General features: G+C 34.9%; 2 protein-coding genes across 4 annotated transcripts; one reads left to right on the top strand and one right to left on the bottom strand.

Moving 5' to 3' along the window:
- Positions 1-1,321: 1,321 nt before the first annotated feature.
- On the bottom strand, positions 1,322-5,734 carry LOC107630467 (electron transporter, putative (DUF179)). Its single transcript, XM_016333603.3, has 3 exons — positions 5,348-5,734; positions 3,036-3,187; positions 1,322-2,174 (listed from the first exon to the last, which is right to left on the bottom strand). Exons 1-3 carry the CDS (start codon positions 5,556-5,558, stop codon positions 1,500-1,502), a joined length of 1,038 nt encoding a protein of 345 aa, XP_016189089.2. The 5' UTR covers positions 5,559-5,734; the 3' UTR covers positions 1,322-1,499.
- A 398-nt stretch (positions 5,735-6,132) lies between these two features.
- LOC107630466 (protein FIP1) lies at positions 6,133-13,213 on the top strand. 3 transcript variants are annotated; one of them, XR_015907252.1, is made up of 15 exons: positions 6,133-6,383; positions 6,510-6,597; positions 6,763-6,871; positions 7,698-7,747; positions 8,016-8,082; positions 8,298-8,370; positions 9,266-9,321; positions 9,953-10,049; positions 10,260-10,341; positions 10,462-10,524; positions 11,074-11,133; positions 11,930-12,022; positions 12,108-12,170; positions 12,586-12,955; positions 13,134-13,213. XR_015907252.1 is itself a non-coding variant. In XM_016333602.3 (14 exons), the coding sequence occupies exons 1-14, from the start codon at positions 6,328-6,330 to the stop codon at positions 12,652-12,654; spliced, it is 1,026 nt and encodes a 341-aa protein (XP_016189088.1). In that variant the 5' UTR covers positions 6,133-6,327; the 3' UTR covers positions 12,655-13,213. The 3 variants fall into 3 exon arrangements, 2 of the variants coding, with proteins under 2 accessions (XP_016189088.1, XP_088364454.1); XM_016333602.3 differs by having other exon boundaries at positions 12,586-13,213; XM_088508328.1 differs by having other exon boundaries at positions 6,206-6,383; positions 6,510-6,601; positions 6,767-6,871; positions 12,586-13,213.

The following is a 13,213-nucleotide window of genomic DNA, read 5'->3' as shown; positions in this document are numbered from 1 at the left end:
CATACATGTGGATATAATCTATTAAAAGAAAAATAGTTGGATATAAACAATCAGACATAAACACCCATCTTCACTTTCATAAAACAGAAGAACAGGTTAAACTAGCTTTCTTTTTCAAATATGCATCTTTATTAAGCAACATATGCTTCAATATAACTTTATTTCTCAATCATTTTTGGATCTGTTAAAATGGATAGCTTGACAATTTTTTCAATTTACAACAAAACATTTTAACCTAATATAGATATTTCAATTAACAAAATAAAGTACAATCTAATCGAATTTCAACATGCATCAGCATTAAGCATACAAGCTTCTATTTTTAATATTCGCATTTGAATCTGTTACCCATTATTGCAGAGGTAGAATCGAATCGAAGAGGACAAGCTAGGTAGTGGCGGTGATGGTGGCGGTGACGAGCAGATACTAGAGAGGCAAAGTTGGGGAGCGGCGGTGGTGGCTCTATGGTACGGTGCGGTGGTTTGGAGAACAGAGAAGATTAACAGTGAAGTGACAAGGAGAGAAGAAAGAGAAGAAGAACGAAAGGGTCTCGGGGGTGGATGGGCTGACGGCGATGGAGAGGGGGCTGTGGTGGTGGCAGTGTCGGCGGTGGCAGAGGATAGTTTTGGGGAGAGGGAAGGGAGAGGGAAGGAGATGGTGGTTTTGGTGGTTTAGTGAGACAGGGAGTGAATCTGAATGAGGGGGAAGAGGGTTCGCGTTTTAAAATTACGTCTCAGTTACCATCGTATTTACCGTTTGATGGTAAAACTTTGAGTCACTAAAATGCATCGTTTCACTAATTGGCTTTACCGTTGAAAAAATCTGCCGATAAATCTAACGGTAAAGAATACGCTATTTTATTTTTGTTTTCCTCCAAATATTACCGTCGGATTCCAAAATTCGTCCGTAATTATTAAACCTTACGAATTCGACGCCATTACTACCGGTAAATCCGACGAAAATCTCATTGCTAACGTCCGATGCTAAATTCGACGGTACTCAACATTTTTTTTACAGTAAAGTAATTTCCAAGTATTATGCATAACTAATTTTCAATAATAACACTTATTTTCAAGTTTCAACATTCATGACAAATGCTTCGTATGAAATATCCAAGTTACCCTTTTCCCTTAAAAGTATTATCTCCTAATTTTCTCTCTCAAAATCCATAATTTGTCCTCCTCTGATTTGCAAAATAGGGAAGGGATAGTGACTAGTGAGTGAGTGAAATAAAGAGGACAAAGGACACAGGCGCGTATAAGTAAAATACAACTTGGCCAGAGAGAACATGCAAGTAAAATACAACTAAGGCGCAACTATATACTTATATCAAACTATATTAACAAGCATAATTACAAGAACCCAATAAGGTACGATTCCTGTTACATAATAAACAATAGAGCATGATTTGGCAGGAAAATGAACTTTAGTACATTTCAGCCAACATCCTTGAATATACATGCTTCATTTGTATCTGAATGTGAAACCATACATAAAAACTACATATCTTGCTTTGGCTTCCGGCTCAATTCTGAGTAATGACCACCCATTAGCTGCAAAATCTCTTCCCACAAATTCTCTGAAGAATCCGACAAAGCACTAGAAAGCAAACTTGAGCTACATGCAGCCACATACCAATAATCTGACTCTATCTCGTCCCTCAACTGATCCAACTGCCATCCGGCGTAACCAACAAAAAATCTGAAATCCTGAGCTTTGAGAACCCCCTTCTTCACAAGGGCTGCGGCATCATCCAAACTGTTTCGAGCTCCAAAGCATACTCCCGGTATTACCTCTTCAAAACCTGGAACCTTCAACTTCTCCCCTGATTTTAGTAAAAACATGCTCGCCTCAAGAGGTCCACCAAAATGCAGAGAACAATCAGAAAAGGTGGTTAGAAGGTCGTGATTAGTAGGCTTCATATGTTTAATCTTTTTGTGAAGAGGACGATTGATGACAATTCCAAAAGGCCCTTCTTGTGGGTGTCTACTTCCAGATCTGAGAAGGAGGACAACAGTTCTTTCAAAGGTGCGGACACCATCAAGTTTTTCTGTTGCCACAAGCACACAGCCAGTCTCCGGTACAGGAATAGGATGAGCCCACTTTGTGGCAAGATTCTTGGAATTGTACAATATCCCACCTTGATTGTGAGTGTCAGATTCTGATTCTTCTTTCTGTTAATGAATTGAAAAAAGAAAAAAAGAAAAAGAAAATGAAAAATAGTATTTGGTAAATTGCGGTTTTGATTTATAGACATGCTCAATCATGAATGATCACCTCCACATCATTGTCAACAAGAAGTACTACCCTAAGTCTTTTCCTACTAAGGTCAGCTCAATCGAAATCATAATGATTGCCACAATCACCGACAAAAATATTTCCAGGTTGTAACAAAAACAATGAGTGCAATCCTAGATAAAACTCAACCCCATTGCGCTAAAAAATTATAACCTTAAACAGTAACAAAGGGTATGAATCATTATATCAGATGTTTTGAAACAACTGTTTATTCAAATTTCATGAATGGCAAACAGGAGCTACAGTAGGGGTGTTCATGGGCCGGCCAGGCCGGGTTTAGTTAGACCTGGGCCCGGTCCCAAAAGCAACCTGAAATAAACTGGGTTGACCCAATGCAAAATTAGTGTAAGCAAATTTGTAAATTTTATATACTAAAGTAATAAAACTTTACTTTTAAGAATTAAATTTAACAAATGTTATATCATATTTATACCAAAATAAATTCTTTTGAAACAAAAACAATACCGTATATTATAAAAAAATATTAATTGAAGTATAAAAGTATAATATGATATTATTAATTTCATCCTAAAATATATTTTTATCGTAAAAAGCCGCTTCAGGCCAGGTGACCCAAAAGCATAACCCGAACTCGACTCGAAAATAACACTGAAAAAAACCCCGAACCCGGCAAAATATGCCTTGGGTCCGTGCCGGCCGGGTCTTGAATGTTATCCTGTAGCTGATAACAATAGAATATGCAAGCTGCAAATCACAGTTAGGAACAAAAACATCACCAGCTCATCTCTATATAGCTTTGCTCTGAATTCGCGCCAATCCAAATTAGTGGGATGATGAGATTTCTCAGTACTGCCGTCTGATTTGTCACCATCAGAAGAATTGCTGCCTCTAATGCCATCTCCTTCCGGAATAGACTGTTCACCATTATCTAGAATGACCAATATACCCAAATAAGAGGAATTCATGAGAAAGTATGTTAACTGTCAATGTGAAAAACAATGAAATGAAAAGATGATTAATATGGTGGGAAAAAAATGTAATGATCTTCCTTGGGTAAATAAATATAGGCACTGATCAATTCAAAATATAATCCCTTTGCATTCTGCCAAAAGTGTAAATTTCTAGTCAGTTGTCTCCAAACCCAAAACTGAATAACAAGCAACTGCCAAAAAGCCACCTAGTGTGTGTGACTAGATTTACTTGGCCATTTTCTAACAATATTGTGTCAAAAAAAAAAAAAACAAAAAGATGCATCTTACATTTCAACAACGAAAATAGAGTTGACTATAAATGCTTTCTGACAAGTGCAATGTGGCACAGGAAACATAAGAGGTTGCAAATTAACTCATATTAGCAAAGAATATCTTAGCTTCATTCTTGAACAGTGAAATAATGCTTGTCTTTCCTATTTTAAAAAACATTTACGAATGGTGATTTATAAGTGTGTAAAATTGCAAACTTGAACATAGCAAAGATTTCATGGAAAGTTAACAAATAGTCAAGGAAAGAAATTCAAATATACATGTTATTACTCAATAACAGGCAACTTGAGTTTAGATACCACAAGCCAAAACAAACATCTTAAAAACTTTGCATACACTAATATGGTTGAGTAAACAAATGACTACAACACCACATGAAGAAGTGTTAACAATCATGCATTGTTCTTTAAGATGAGCTTGAATTATCTACTTTACATAATTTAATTTAAATAGTTATATACAATGATGAGAACAAGCAAGCCTTAACTAGGTTACGTATAAGAAATAAATTATTCATCCAAAAAACAAAAAGCTATGGATTTTTAATGAGAAATGTACTAAAAGAACAACCAAGTACAGCATTTAACTTTCTGAGCAGGGTGATGCACAGCTGAATGATGGCTAACAGAATACTATGGAATAACTTAAACAGGCAAGGCAACTTACTACTTCAACCTGAAACATTAACTTAAAACTGCTCATAGAGAAAAAAAAAATCCAAATTCAAAGATTTAAATAGTATCGACGATCTGGTAAGAACATTCAAGTTTACTGCTACCCTCCCCAAACAGAGAGAGCTTTCAGATTTGAAGTAAATTCACAATGACAAAAAATATCCATAGTTACTAGGAAAGATACTTCCTTCGTTTCCTAGAATCTATCAATTCAGGGTTCATATATACACACGTTAAAATGGGCAACAACTTATCTTGACAGTAAAAGATAAGCTAATTTTACAGAATTATCCTTACATAAAAATTACAATCTTATTTGTATTTCCACTCACTTGATTACCAATTACAATTAGTCTAAGGATAAAATCGAACTAAAAATTATTTTTAGCTTCTTTATAGTTGAAATGTAACGTACACATAATTTGGAACAGAAGAATAAATAAATAAAATCTGAAGTGGAAAAAAAATGTATAAAGTAGCATAAATAGTGAAAACAAACCGTTGAGAAATGGCTCAAAGATCTAAACTGAAAATGAAAAAAGGTAAGTCACCAACTGTTTTTGTCTCGTTATTCCAATATATTTTTTTTCTAATAAAAACGTGATTCCAGGTTTGTAAAAATAACACTTGGCTGCGTACAGTTAGAGGATAGCACTAGGGTAAACATTTTATAGATGAGTTTAATATATACTTGTGCATCAAAACTTCCACCCTATTTTCATGGATTAAATTTATCAGTAAAGTTATGTGTAAAAGTAATCTTTGCATTTTCTTTAACCATTATTTCTTTACTACCATACCAAATGGGGATTTGACCGCTGATTCAGAGCTACTTTGCGGGACACACATGCAAAATTGAACCTATATGGATAATTTGTTTTTTTTTTTTTTGTAATTTCTCCAGTGCAATGAAAGCACTAGTGATTCTATGAAATCCCCAATTATTTCCATGTAAATTGCAGCTGATCGATATCAATACCCAATCACACCCCCCCCCCCCAACCAAGCCTTAACAAAAAAAGAAAAAGAAAGAAAAAGATGTGTACAGTGTCCAGTTTATGTCCTCTGCTGAGTGCTGTATTTGATTATTAATAGGATCATCAACAATCGGAAAAGGCTGAAATCTGAAATTGAAGCAGAATTGTTACAAACCTGAAGAAGAGGAGTTGTCAGGATTCTTCTTGCCAGAAGCAGTGACAAGAAATGGTCGATAGCGATCGCAGCAAAACTTGTCAAAGACTCGTCCATCTCCAACTCTGAAAGAAGAAATCCCCGCTCTTCCCCCATTGGACGAGGAAATGGGTCTGTGGCAAAAGGAGCTCGCGTGGAAGAGGTTTTTGACTTGAAAGGCACACAGATCCATTCAGATAGTTCAACGGCTTATCTCGTTTCTTGGTTTGCGCTGAAACCCCGAAGAAAAAGAAGAAGAAGAATAAAGAAAGACTGAGATGAAAATAAGAAAGGGACGCTTACGTTAGAGAGAGAGAGAAGAGAGAGAGACAGAGAGAGAGAGATTGATTAATAGAATATGCTTATTTTAACCGAATTACAAGGTGAGGTGCTATGAAGCACGAATACTTCGCTCGGTCGTCGTGTCTGCGTGTCGGACACATTTCGAACATGATACTCATTTCCGTATCATAATAAAAAGTAAAAATTTATTCTCTGACATACCTAAATATCATCACGCGTGTCTAGTCTTATTCTTAATATATATTCTTGAAATAAATTTAGATATAGTATATATTATTATTTATCAAAACAAAAAATATTTTAAATACTTGATATAATTAAAATAAAACATAAACAATAATTACAAAAATTAATTTATATTTTATATGTATGCGTGTCCTCTGTCTTATAAGATTTTAAAATTTGCGTGTCGACGTGTCCCGTGTCGTGTCGTGTCCGTGTCCGCGTCAGTGTCCGTGCATCATAGGTGAGGTGTTTATTGTGTACAGCATTGGTGTATGTTAGCTATTCTATGTTATCGGATACTAAAATGCGCCTGACGGACTATCTGACTCAATTTTGCTGTACGGTGATATCAAACACTGCGAGTAACGGCGATCCAATCGAAATCTCTATTCTATGAATAGCGACAACAATCGCATTCTTGAACGGAAAAGAATATGGCGACTGAGAGATACGCTTCTCCCCCTGCCACCTCGGCTGAGGAGAACGCTATGTCAGTAACAACTAATTTATTTGGTTCAGATTCACTTAGCTTAACCCCTTTTATCTTCAATTTCACGTTATGTTGTTATTTTTAGGCAATGATAAATGATTCTTTTCTTATTTTTTTGTTTCTTAGGTTCCTTGATATATTGCATGAAGCTCCCCTATTCGCTCACCGCAAGCCTGCAAGGGTTTTTGGCAGTGTTTTCTATTGCATGTTACTGGCAAGTTCAAATCTGTTCTTTGTTTTAATTAATCGGTTGTTGGCTGATTGATTTGGCAGGCATTGATGTTCTGGTTGAATTGAAAAAGTTGTTTGAGTTGTTATGCATATCTTGTGTTTGTTCAAATTACTGAGTGAGTTGGCTTGTTGTTTCTTTACATTTTAGGCAGGTTATGCTACCTTGGCCATAGGAACTGAGTGGATTTTTCGCCCCAAGCAAGAAGTGATCTCTCCCGTGCTTTGTAGTTGCGATGTTCTTCTTTTGCTGTTAACAGGTTTTTTCCTTGCATTGCTCTTGTTTCATTCTCGAAATGAAGTTTTTCTGTTGGGGAAAAAATGTAGCAAAATTTGAAGTGGCCTTCAAATAGATATCTGACGACTAACGATGCTCCTGCTTTTAGTTAGTTCAATGTCAGCTACTGACATTTTTCTAGCTTTCAGGTGGCAAGTTAATTGCTAATAATGTTTCTAAATCATCAATTCTCTCATGTTAGAATGTTAGAAGAACCTGTGCTGCACATTTCCTGTTTTGTGAATGGTTGTAGAGTAGTAGTCTAGTAAATCAGAATCCTGATGCATTCCCCTCCCACCAAAATTTCAAAATCTTTTTTCCATTTCGGTGTACCTTGTATTTTCTAATTTGGTTTTATTAGAAATATATAGTTTCTGTTCTTGTTAATAAAGCAATATACTGGACTACTTGTATTGTTACTTTAACATTAGTATTTCCTTTTCTCCCCAATGGATACAACTATTGTTAACACATTCGTTGAAATTCACAGTCCCAGTTAATCTTCTTGTTAATGTGGTAGTGTGTAAATATTTATACAATGATGAATAATTTATATGCATTAGCATGCAATTACTTTGAACTTACAATATAACTGTGTCGAACTTTGTAAATCCTGGAAACAGACAATGCTGTGGAGGTTTACATTGTTATCATGTTCATAAGTGCTGATGTATAAAATTAGCAATATTGGGTGTAGCATATATGATACATACGTAATTTATTTTTATTAAGTACGATATACTTAAGCTATTTGTATTCAATCTTTTAATGCAGTGTTTTACTGGGTTTGCCATACTTTACTGTTTCAGGTATCTTTCAACAATATCTAGTTTATCAAGTGCAGAAGATACGGTTACAGGTAATTCTTCAATGGCAAATTTTTTTACCATCACAGTAGTTTCTTAATTTCATTGTCTGCAAGCATGCCCTGGAATATTTTGGTTTTTTTTTTTTTTAAAAAAAATGGAACTGTTTTACTTCTAGGACTCTGGAATCTGAGTTAACATCAAAAGCTTGAGATAAAGAAAGAATTAGCAAAATAAATTTTGCAAGATCTCTGAAGGTTTGAGTTATGTTTAGTGGTGTTTTACTGCTTATGTAGTTTTTATGGTTGACATGATTTTCAGGGCTATTATAGTTTCAGCCAGAAGTTGAAATTCATTATTCGCATACCCTTTTCAATTACAGCATATGGTATGTATTTTGGTTTCTAGGCTTTTTTAAACTTTCAGATCATGCTTAATATGTGTCTACTGACATATATGTGTGAAGAATTAACTCAAAGTAGAAATCTTAAACTGTTTAGGTGGATGCACATGAATGGGTATATATTTATAAATTTGAGGATAGTTCATTTATAGGTTTACCATTATGATGTACATATATTCCTGTACTTTTTTAAATTTCAGGAACTGCTGCTATGCTACTTGTTATAGTCTGGAAACCTTACACCGGCTTTTTGTCAATCCCTGCAATATTGAGGTATACTCATCAATAATTATTTAGTTTAGAACTTTTACAGGGATAAGATTATATTGAGATAGAAAATCCAATATCAGCAATATTATGTTAGCTCCAACTATGACTATATCCTTAACCTGAATCTTATCAGTAAAAGTGCCAAAGATCTTCGATTGATGAGAAAATGAAGCATTTTCCCTTTGCTTCTTTTCTTGTTTATCTAAATTTTTTATTTTGTTTGGATGATGATAAAGAATTGTCTTATCAGTATATGGTAATTTTAGCATATAGCAATTTACAGAATTTTCTAGCTGCTATGCTTAGCAGGAGGAAGAGTTGGTTGACAGTTGACAGCAGACATTATGTGGGGTTTTCAAAAATCTTTTGCTGTCCCCTGTTCAGTTGGATCAAGTTGATGCAATGAATCCATAAATCCAAGCTAAACCTGAAGGTCGTTTAGGATTAGTTCAAGTAATCAGATTACGTCCAGATGAAATCAGATTAAATCAAATGTATTTTATAGATAGAAATAAAAATAAACTAACTATTGTAGTGGTATAGCCAACCTGATCAACTGATTATCTTCTTTTTTTCTGCATTCATTTGAAGTATCTACCAAAATCATTATTAAGCTTCTTATAACCAAGCTTTACGTTATTATGGGTTGCTAGAAGATATTTTACCTAATGATCTAAAGCAAATATTATAATTTCTTTGAAACATTTTGTTTTACTATCCGTATAATCTCCACCGTTTCTTTATTATCATGTATGTCTAAATTTGTTATAACCAAGTCCTTGTTCCATGTCTGGCACATCGTATATTCTTATTCCCTTTGTGCTATGTTCTCTAAGCCATGACTGAAATTAAGCTGTTCACCTATATGTCTTACTTTGATTGCTTCAAAATTCTACAGGATCATTATGGTGGCTGAAGCAGTATGTGCTGGATGTTTCATGAGTCTTTACATTGGTAAGTGTTTTTGTTTTTACCTTATTTTTCCTTTGTTCTTTCTGGTTTGTTCTTTTTCCCTTTTCTGGTGTAGAGAGGGTTTATTTATTTAGTAAAGGGGGAGTTTGGGGGAATTGTGAAGCTGAGGGGATGAGTTGAGCAACAAAATTCCATCCTAGGGGAGCAAGTACTAATTTGTTTCTTGCAAGGAGACAATAACAAAATAAAAATTGGCAAATTTTGGAAAAATTAAAGGGATGTCTGGAGCCTTTGGGTGCTTTTGCAACAGCTCCTTGTTGGATGATAATACTATAAAAATGTGCCTGAGGTGAATGGAATTATACAAAATTAATCTATGCAATGCAAGCATTTTTCTTCTTTTTTTCCATTTTCTTTTTCTTTTTTAAGAATAAAATATCTAGGGATATCTTATGCTTTGGAATGTATGAAATCCCCTACAGTCCCATTTTGGTTAAAAACTGAAAAAGGATGGGAAATGATGTATTGCGCTCTACAAATCTGTATTATTAGTTAGAAAAGATATTATATTAATACGCTTTACTTAAATTCAACTCACTTTGCAGTTTCGATTGCTGTATAGGAATATTTTCACCTGATCCTTTCCTTTCTTTGTGTTTTTTGCTGCAAACAGGTTACATCCATCAGTATAATTCATTGAACTCCCATCCTGATGTTCTCAAGTCCTTATACTCACCACTTCAACCATCAAGTTCTTTGGAGGGTCTAAGGCAAACATTTTGTAATCTAGTTTCTTAATTAATTTATTTCTGTTATTCAATATACATGTTGAACTTTCAAACCACAATCAGCAAAATATAGTTTTTCTCCATGCATAGTGTTCTACCCTCTATGCACTCCATTGATAATGCAAAGGATGCAGATGCAAATCACATCTGCGAAGTTTAGACACTAACATTAGTACATCTTTGATGCAATAGGTACCATGATGGTAGACTCTCTGATCAGCAAATGGCTTTGCTACAATATCAGCGTGAGAATCTACATTTCTTGAGTGAGGAGGTATATGCAGTCTGAAACATCTATTTTATGTTGATTTAAGGCACTTCTTTATCATTTAGGGGTAGTCTTTAAATTCCACTAACTAGAACATGTATTGTCCACCAACATTTTCCCTTTCAGGTTCTTCGGTTGCAAGAGTCCTTAAAGAAATATGAGCGAACTGATGATCGAAGCACACCACAGGTAATCATGAACATGAATGAGTTGAGTTTAGTTTGCATAAGGATGCAATGAGCCAAGTTTAGCTAAACCAGGCCTGTTCTAAAACTTTGCTTACGTAACATATACTTATCAGGCTTGGCTTGAAAAAAAATAGTAGCTTGTTTTCTTTAGGTGAGTTCAGCTCACATCTAAGATCCAATGTGCCAAGTTTATACATTATGTCCAGGGAATTATGTTAGGTTTGATAGACGTTGAGCTAGGATACAATTCAAATGTAACCAGACGGATGTTGTTTTACATAATTAAAATATGGTCTAACTCAACTCTACCCAACTTAAGTATAGAATATGAAAGTTCAAGCTGATTTAACAGATGTGCCAACATTTTCAGGTTAAGCACGACTCATTATTTTAGGAGCCCTACTTATTGTGTTATTATTAAAGAATTGAGCAATGACAGTTGAAAACTGTCTTAAAATCATTGTCATGTATATATTTGGTGGCTCCATCTTCATCACACCTTTTTTCTTCTCTTAAATTATTTCCTGGGAAACAATTGCTTGTGTTGCAGGTTGATCTTGCCCATCTATTAGCAGCTCGTGACCAGGAATTGCGGACACTTTCTGCAGAGGTAACTACTGCCTGTTAGTTTTAAATGTCTGAGTGTTGACAACTAAGTGCAATCACATTGATGTGAGCACCCCATTCCTGTGAATATAAATTTTGGATAAGTTTTCAAATGAACCTTCAGTGATGCCGTTGACTCTATTGATGGGTTCTAACAAGATTAAGCATACATTGTTTCTATATTTAAACTTACCAATGCCCAAAAGGGTAAGGAGGGAAAGGTTCAAAAAGAGCAACAAAAGAAGTTACTACATCCAAACAACCACAAAACGAGTTAGAAAAACCAAACATTCTACACTCAACCATCCTAATACACCATATAGAAATTAATATGTTCCACTCCGTGTAGAACTAGTACACCAAGATCTCCAGCCATGGGCCAAACCAAGTCAGAGCAATCTTCAAGCAAACCTCCTTTTAAGCATAACCACCTTTGCAGCAGCACAACTCCTATGTGAACTAATAGCTGTTTTAAGTGAAGCATACCTATTAAGGTCAAGCTGTTTTAAATTTGATGGAGAACTTGCTATGAGAATTCATTGTGAGATCCCATGGGCTCAAAAAGAGAATTATTTGAATATTTTGCATTCAAAATCTGGCTACAAAATTTTCTAAGAACAGTTTACTTTCTGTGTTGATTTTCAACGAAATTGATTTGCTAATACCTATTGTGTTTTACACAATGAAGTGATGAATTAGTGATTAAGGACTAAACTTTAGTCACAATATGCGTTAGATACCATTCTCTTTCATCTCTTCAAGACAAATGGTACCTTACTGGGAGTTTTTATTTTACACAGATGAACCAAGTGCAATCTGAGTTAAGGCTTGCGCGGTCCGTGCTTGCTGAGAGGGAGTCAGAGATCCAACATGTTCGTACAACTAACAATCAGGTAACTTAGAAGTTTTTCCTTAAAAACATTACCATGTCAATGATACCATAAGGTGCTAACTGATTCTCTCAATAAACATACACAGTATGTAGAAGAGAATGAAAGACTCCGGGCTATTTTAGCAGAATGGAGCACTCGAGCTGCCAAGGTAAATCCTATTTGTAATTGTATAATCATTATATGATATCACAAATGATATGGTTGAAACCACCAGTTACACCAGTGCCCCCAAGATATATTATATTTTCTTTTCAGAAGTTACTCCGTTGATTAATGTGTTGATAAATTAGTTCCTAATAAATCAATATGCTAATGAAGTAACCTCCAAATTATTCTTAAACACTAAGAAAGCCCATATCAATAATAGAATTCATCATTAGCATACCATAAGTTAATATTCTTTAGCCACTAGTTTGTCAAAATAATGGTGATACCAAACTGGTGGCTCTCCCATGATGATGGTATGAAACAGCAATCCAATGTGAAGATAGTCCATGCTGGTGTTTTTCCTTCTTAATATGGTTTCTGCTGAATACTTTTTAATCTAATGATTTAATGAAAAGCTTGAACGAGCACTGGAGGCTGAGAGGATGTCAAATCTAGAGTTGCAAAGGAAGATTTCCGCGCAATGAAATCGATCACGTACTTCAGAAGGTGCAACTGAACAAGGAATCTAATTCACTTGTCATCCAAATACACTATAAAGTTCAGGCAGGTGTAACGATTAAAAATGTGCTCGACTTGTGCGTTCAGTACCGTCACTGTTGTGAGAAGATCCAATCATTGTACATAGTAGTCCATAACGATGTAGTTTGATTATGAGTTGCCATTTTGAGCCAATCCATATTTGTATCATTCATTTAAGAAAAATCAATTTTGTATTTCCGTACACAGCGGTTTTTCACTGTTTTGTCATTGTCTCATAACAATAACATGAGGAAAAGTCTAGGGGCCAGCAACTTTGTTAAATTCTGGCCAGCATGTAACCAGCAAAGAAAAGTGAGCCATTGGATGAAATTTTACACCAATCTCACACCATTAAAACCATCATTGATGGCTATTTGATGGCTACAAATCACAAAAGTTGCTGGTCCCTATCATTCCTCATAACATGATATATAAAGAGATAGATGTACATAAATATATGTAGCGTGTTTAATTGTTAAGGCACATAAATATATTTCTCATTAA

This window comes from Arachis ipaensis, chromosome B3, assembly GCF_059453495.1.
Source record: "Arachis ipaensis isolate K30076 ecotype BB chromosome B3, ASM5945349v1, whole genome shotgun sequence".
NCBI classification, from domain to species: domain Eukaryota; kingdom Viridiplantae; phylum Streptophyta; class Magnoliopsida; order Fabales; family Fabaceae; genus Arachis; species Arachis ipaensis.
This window is presented reverse-complemented; position numbering and strand designations above follow the sequence as displayed.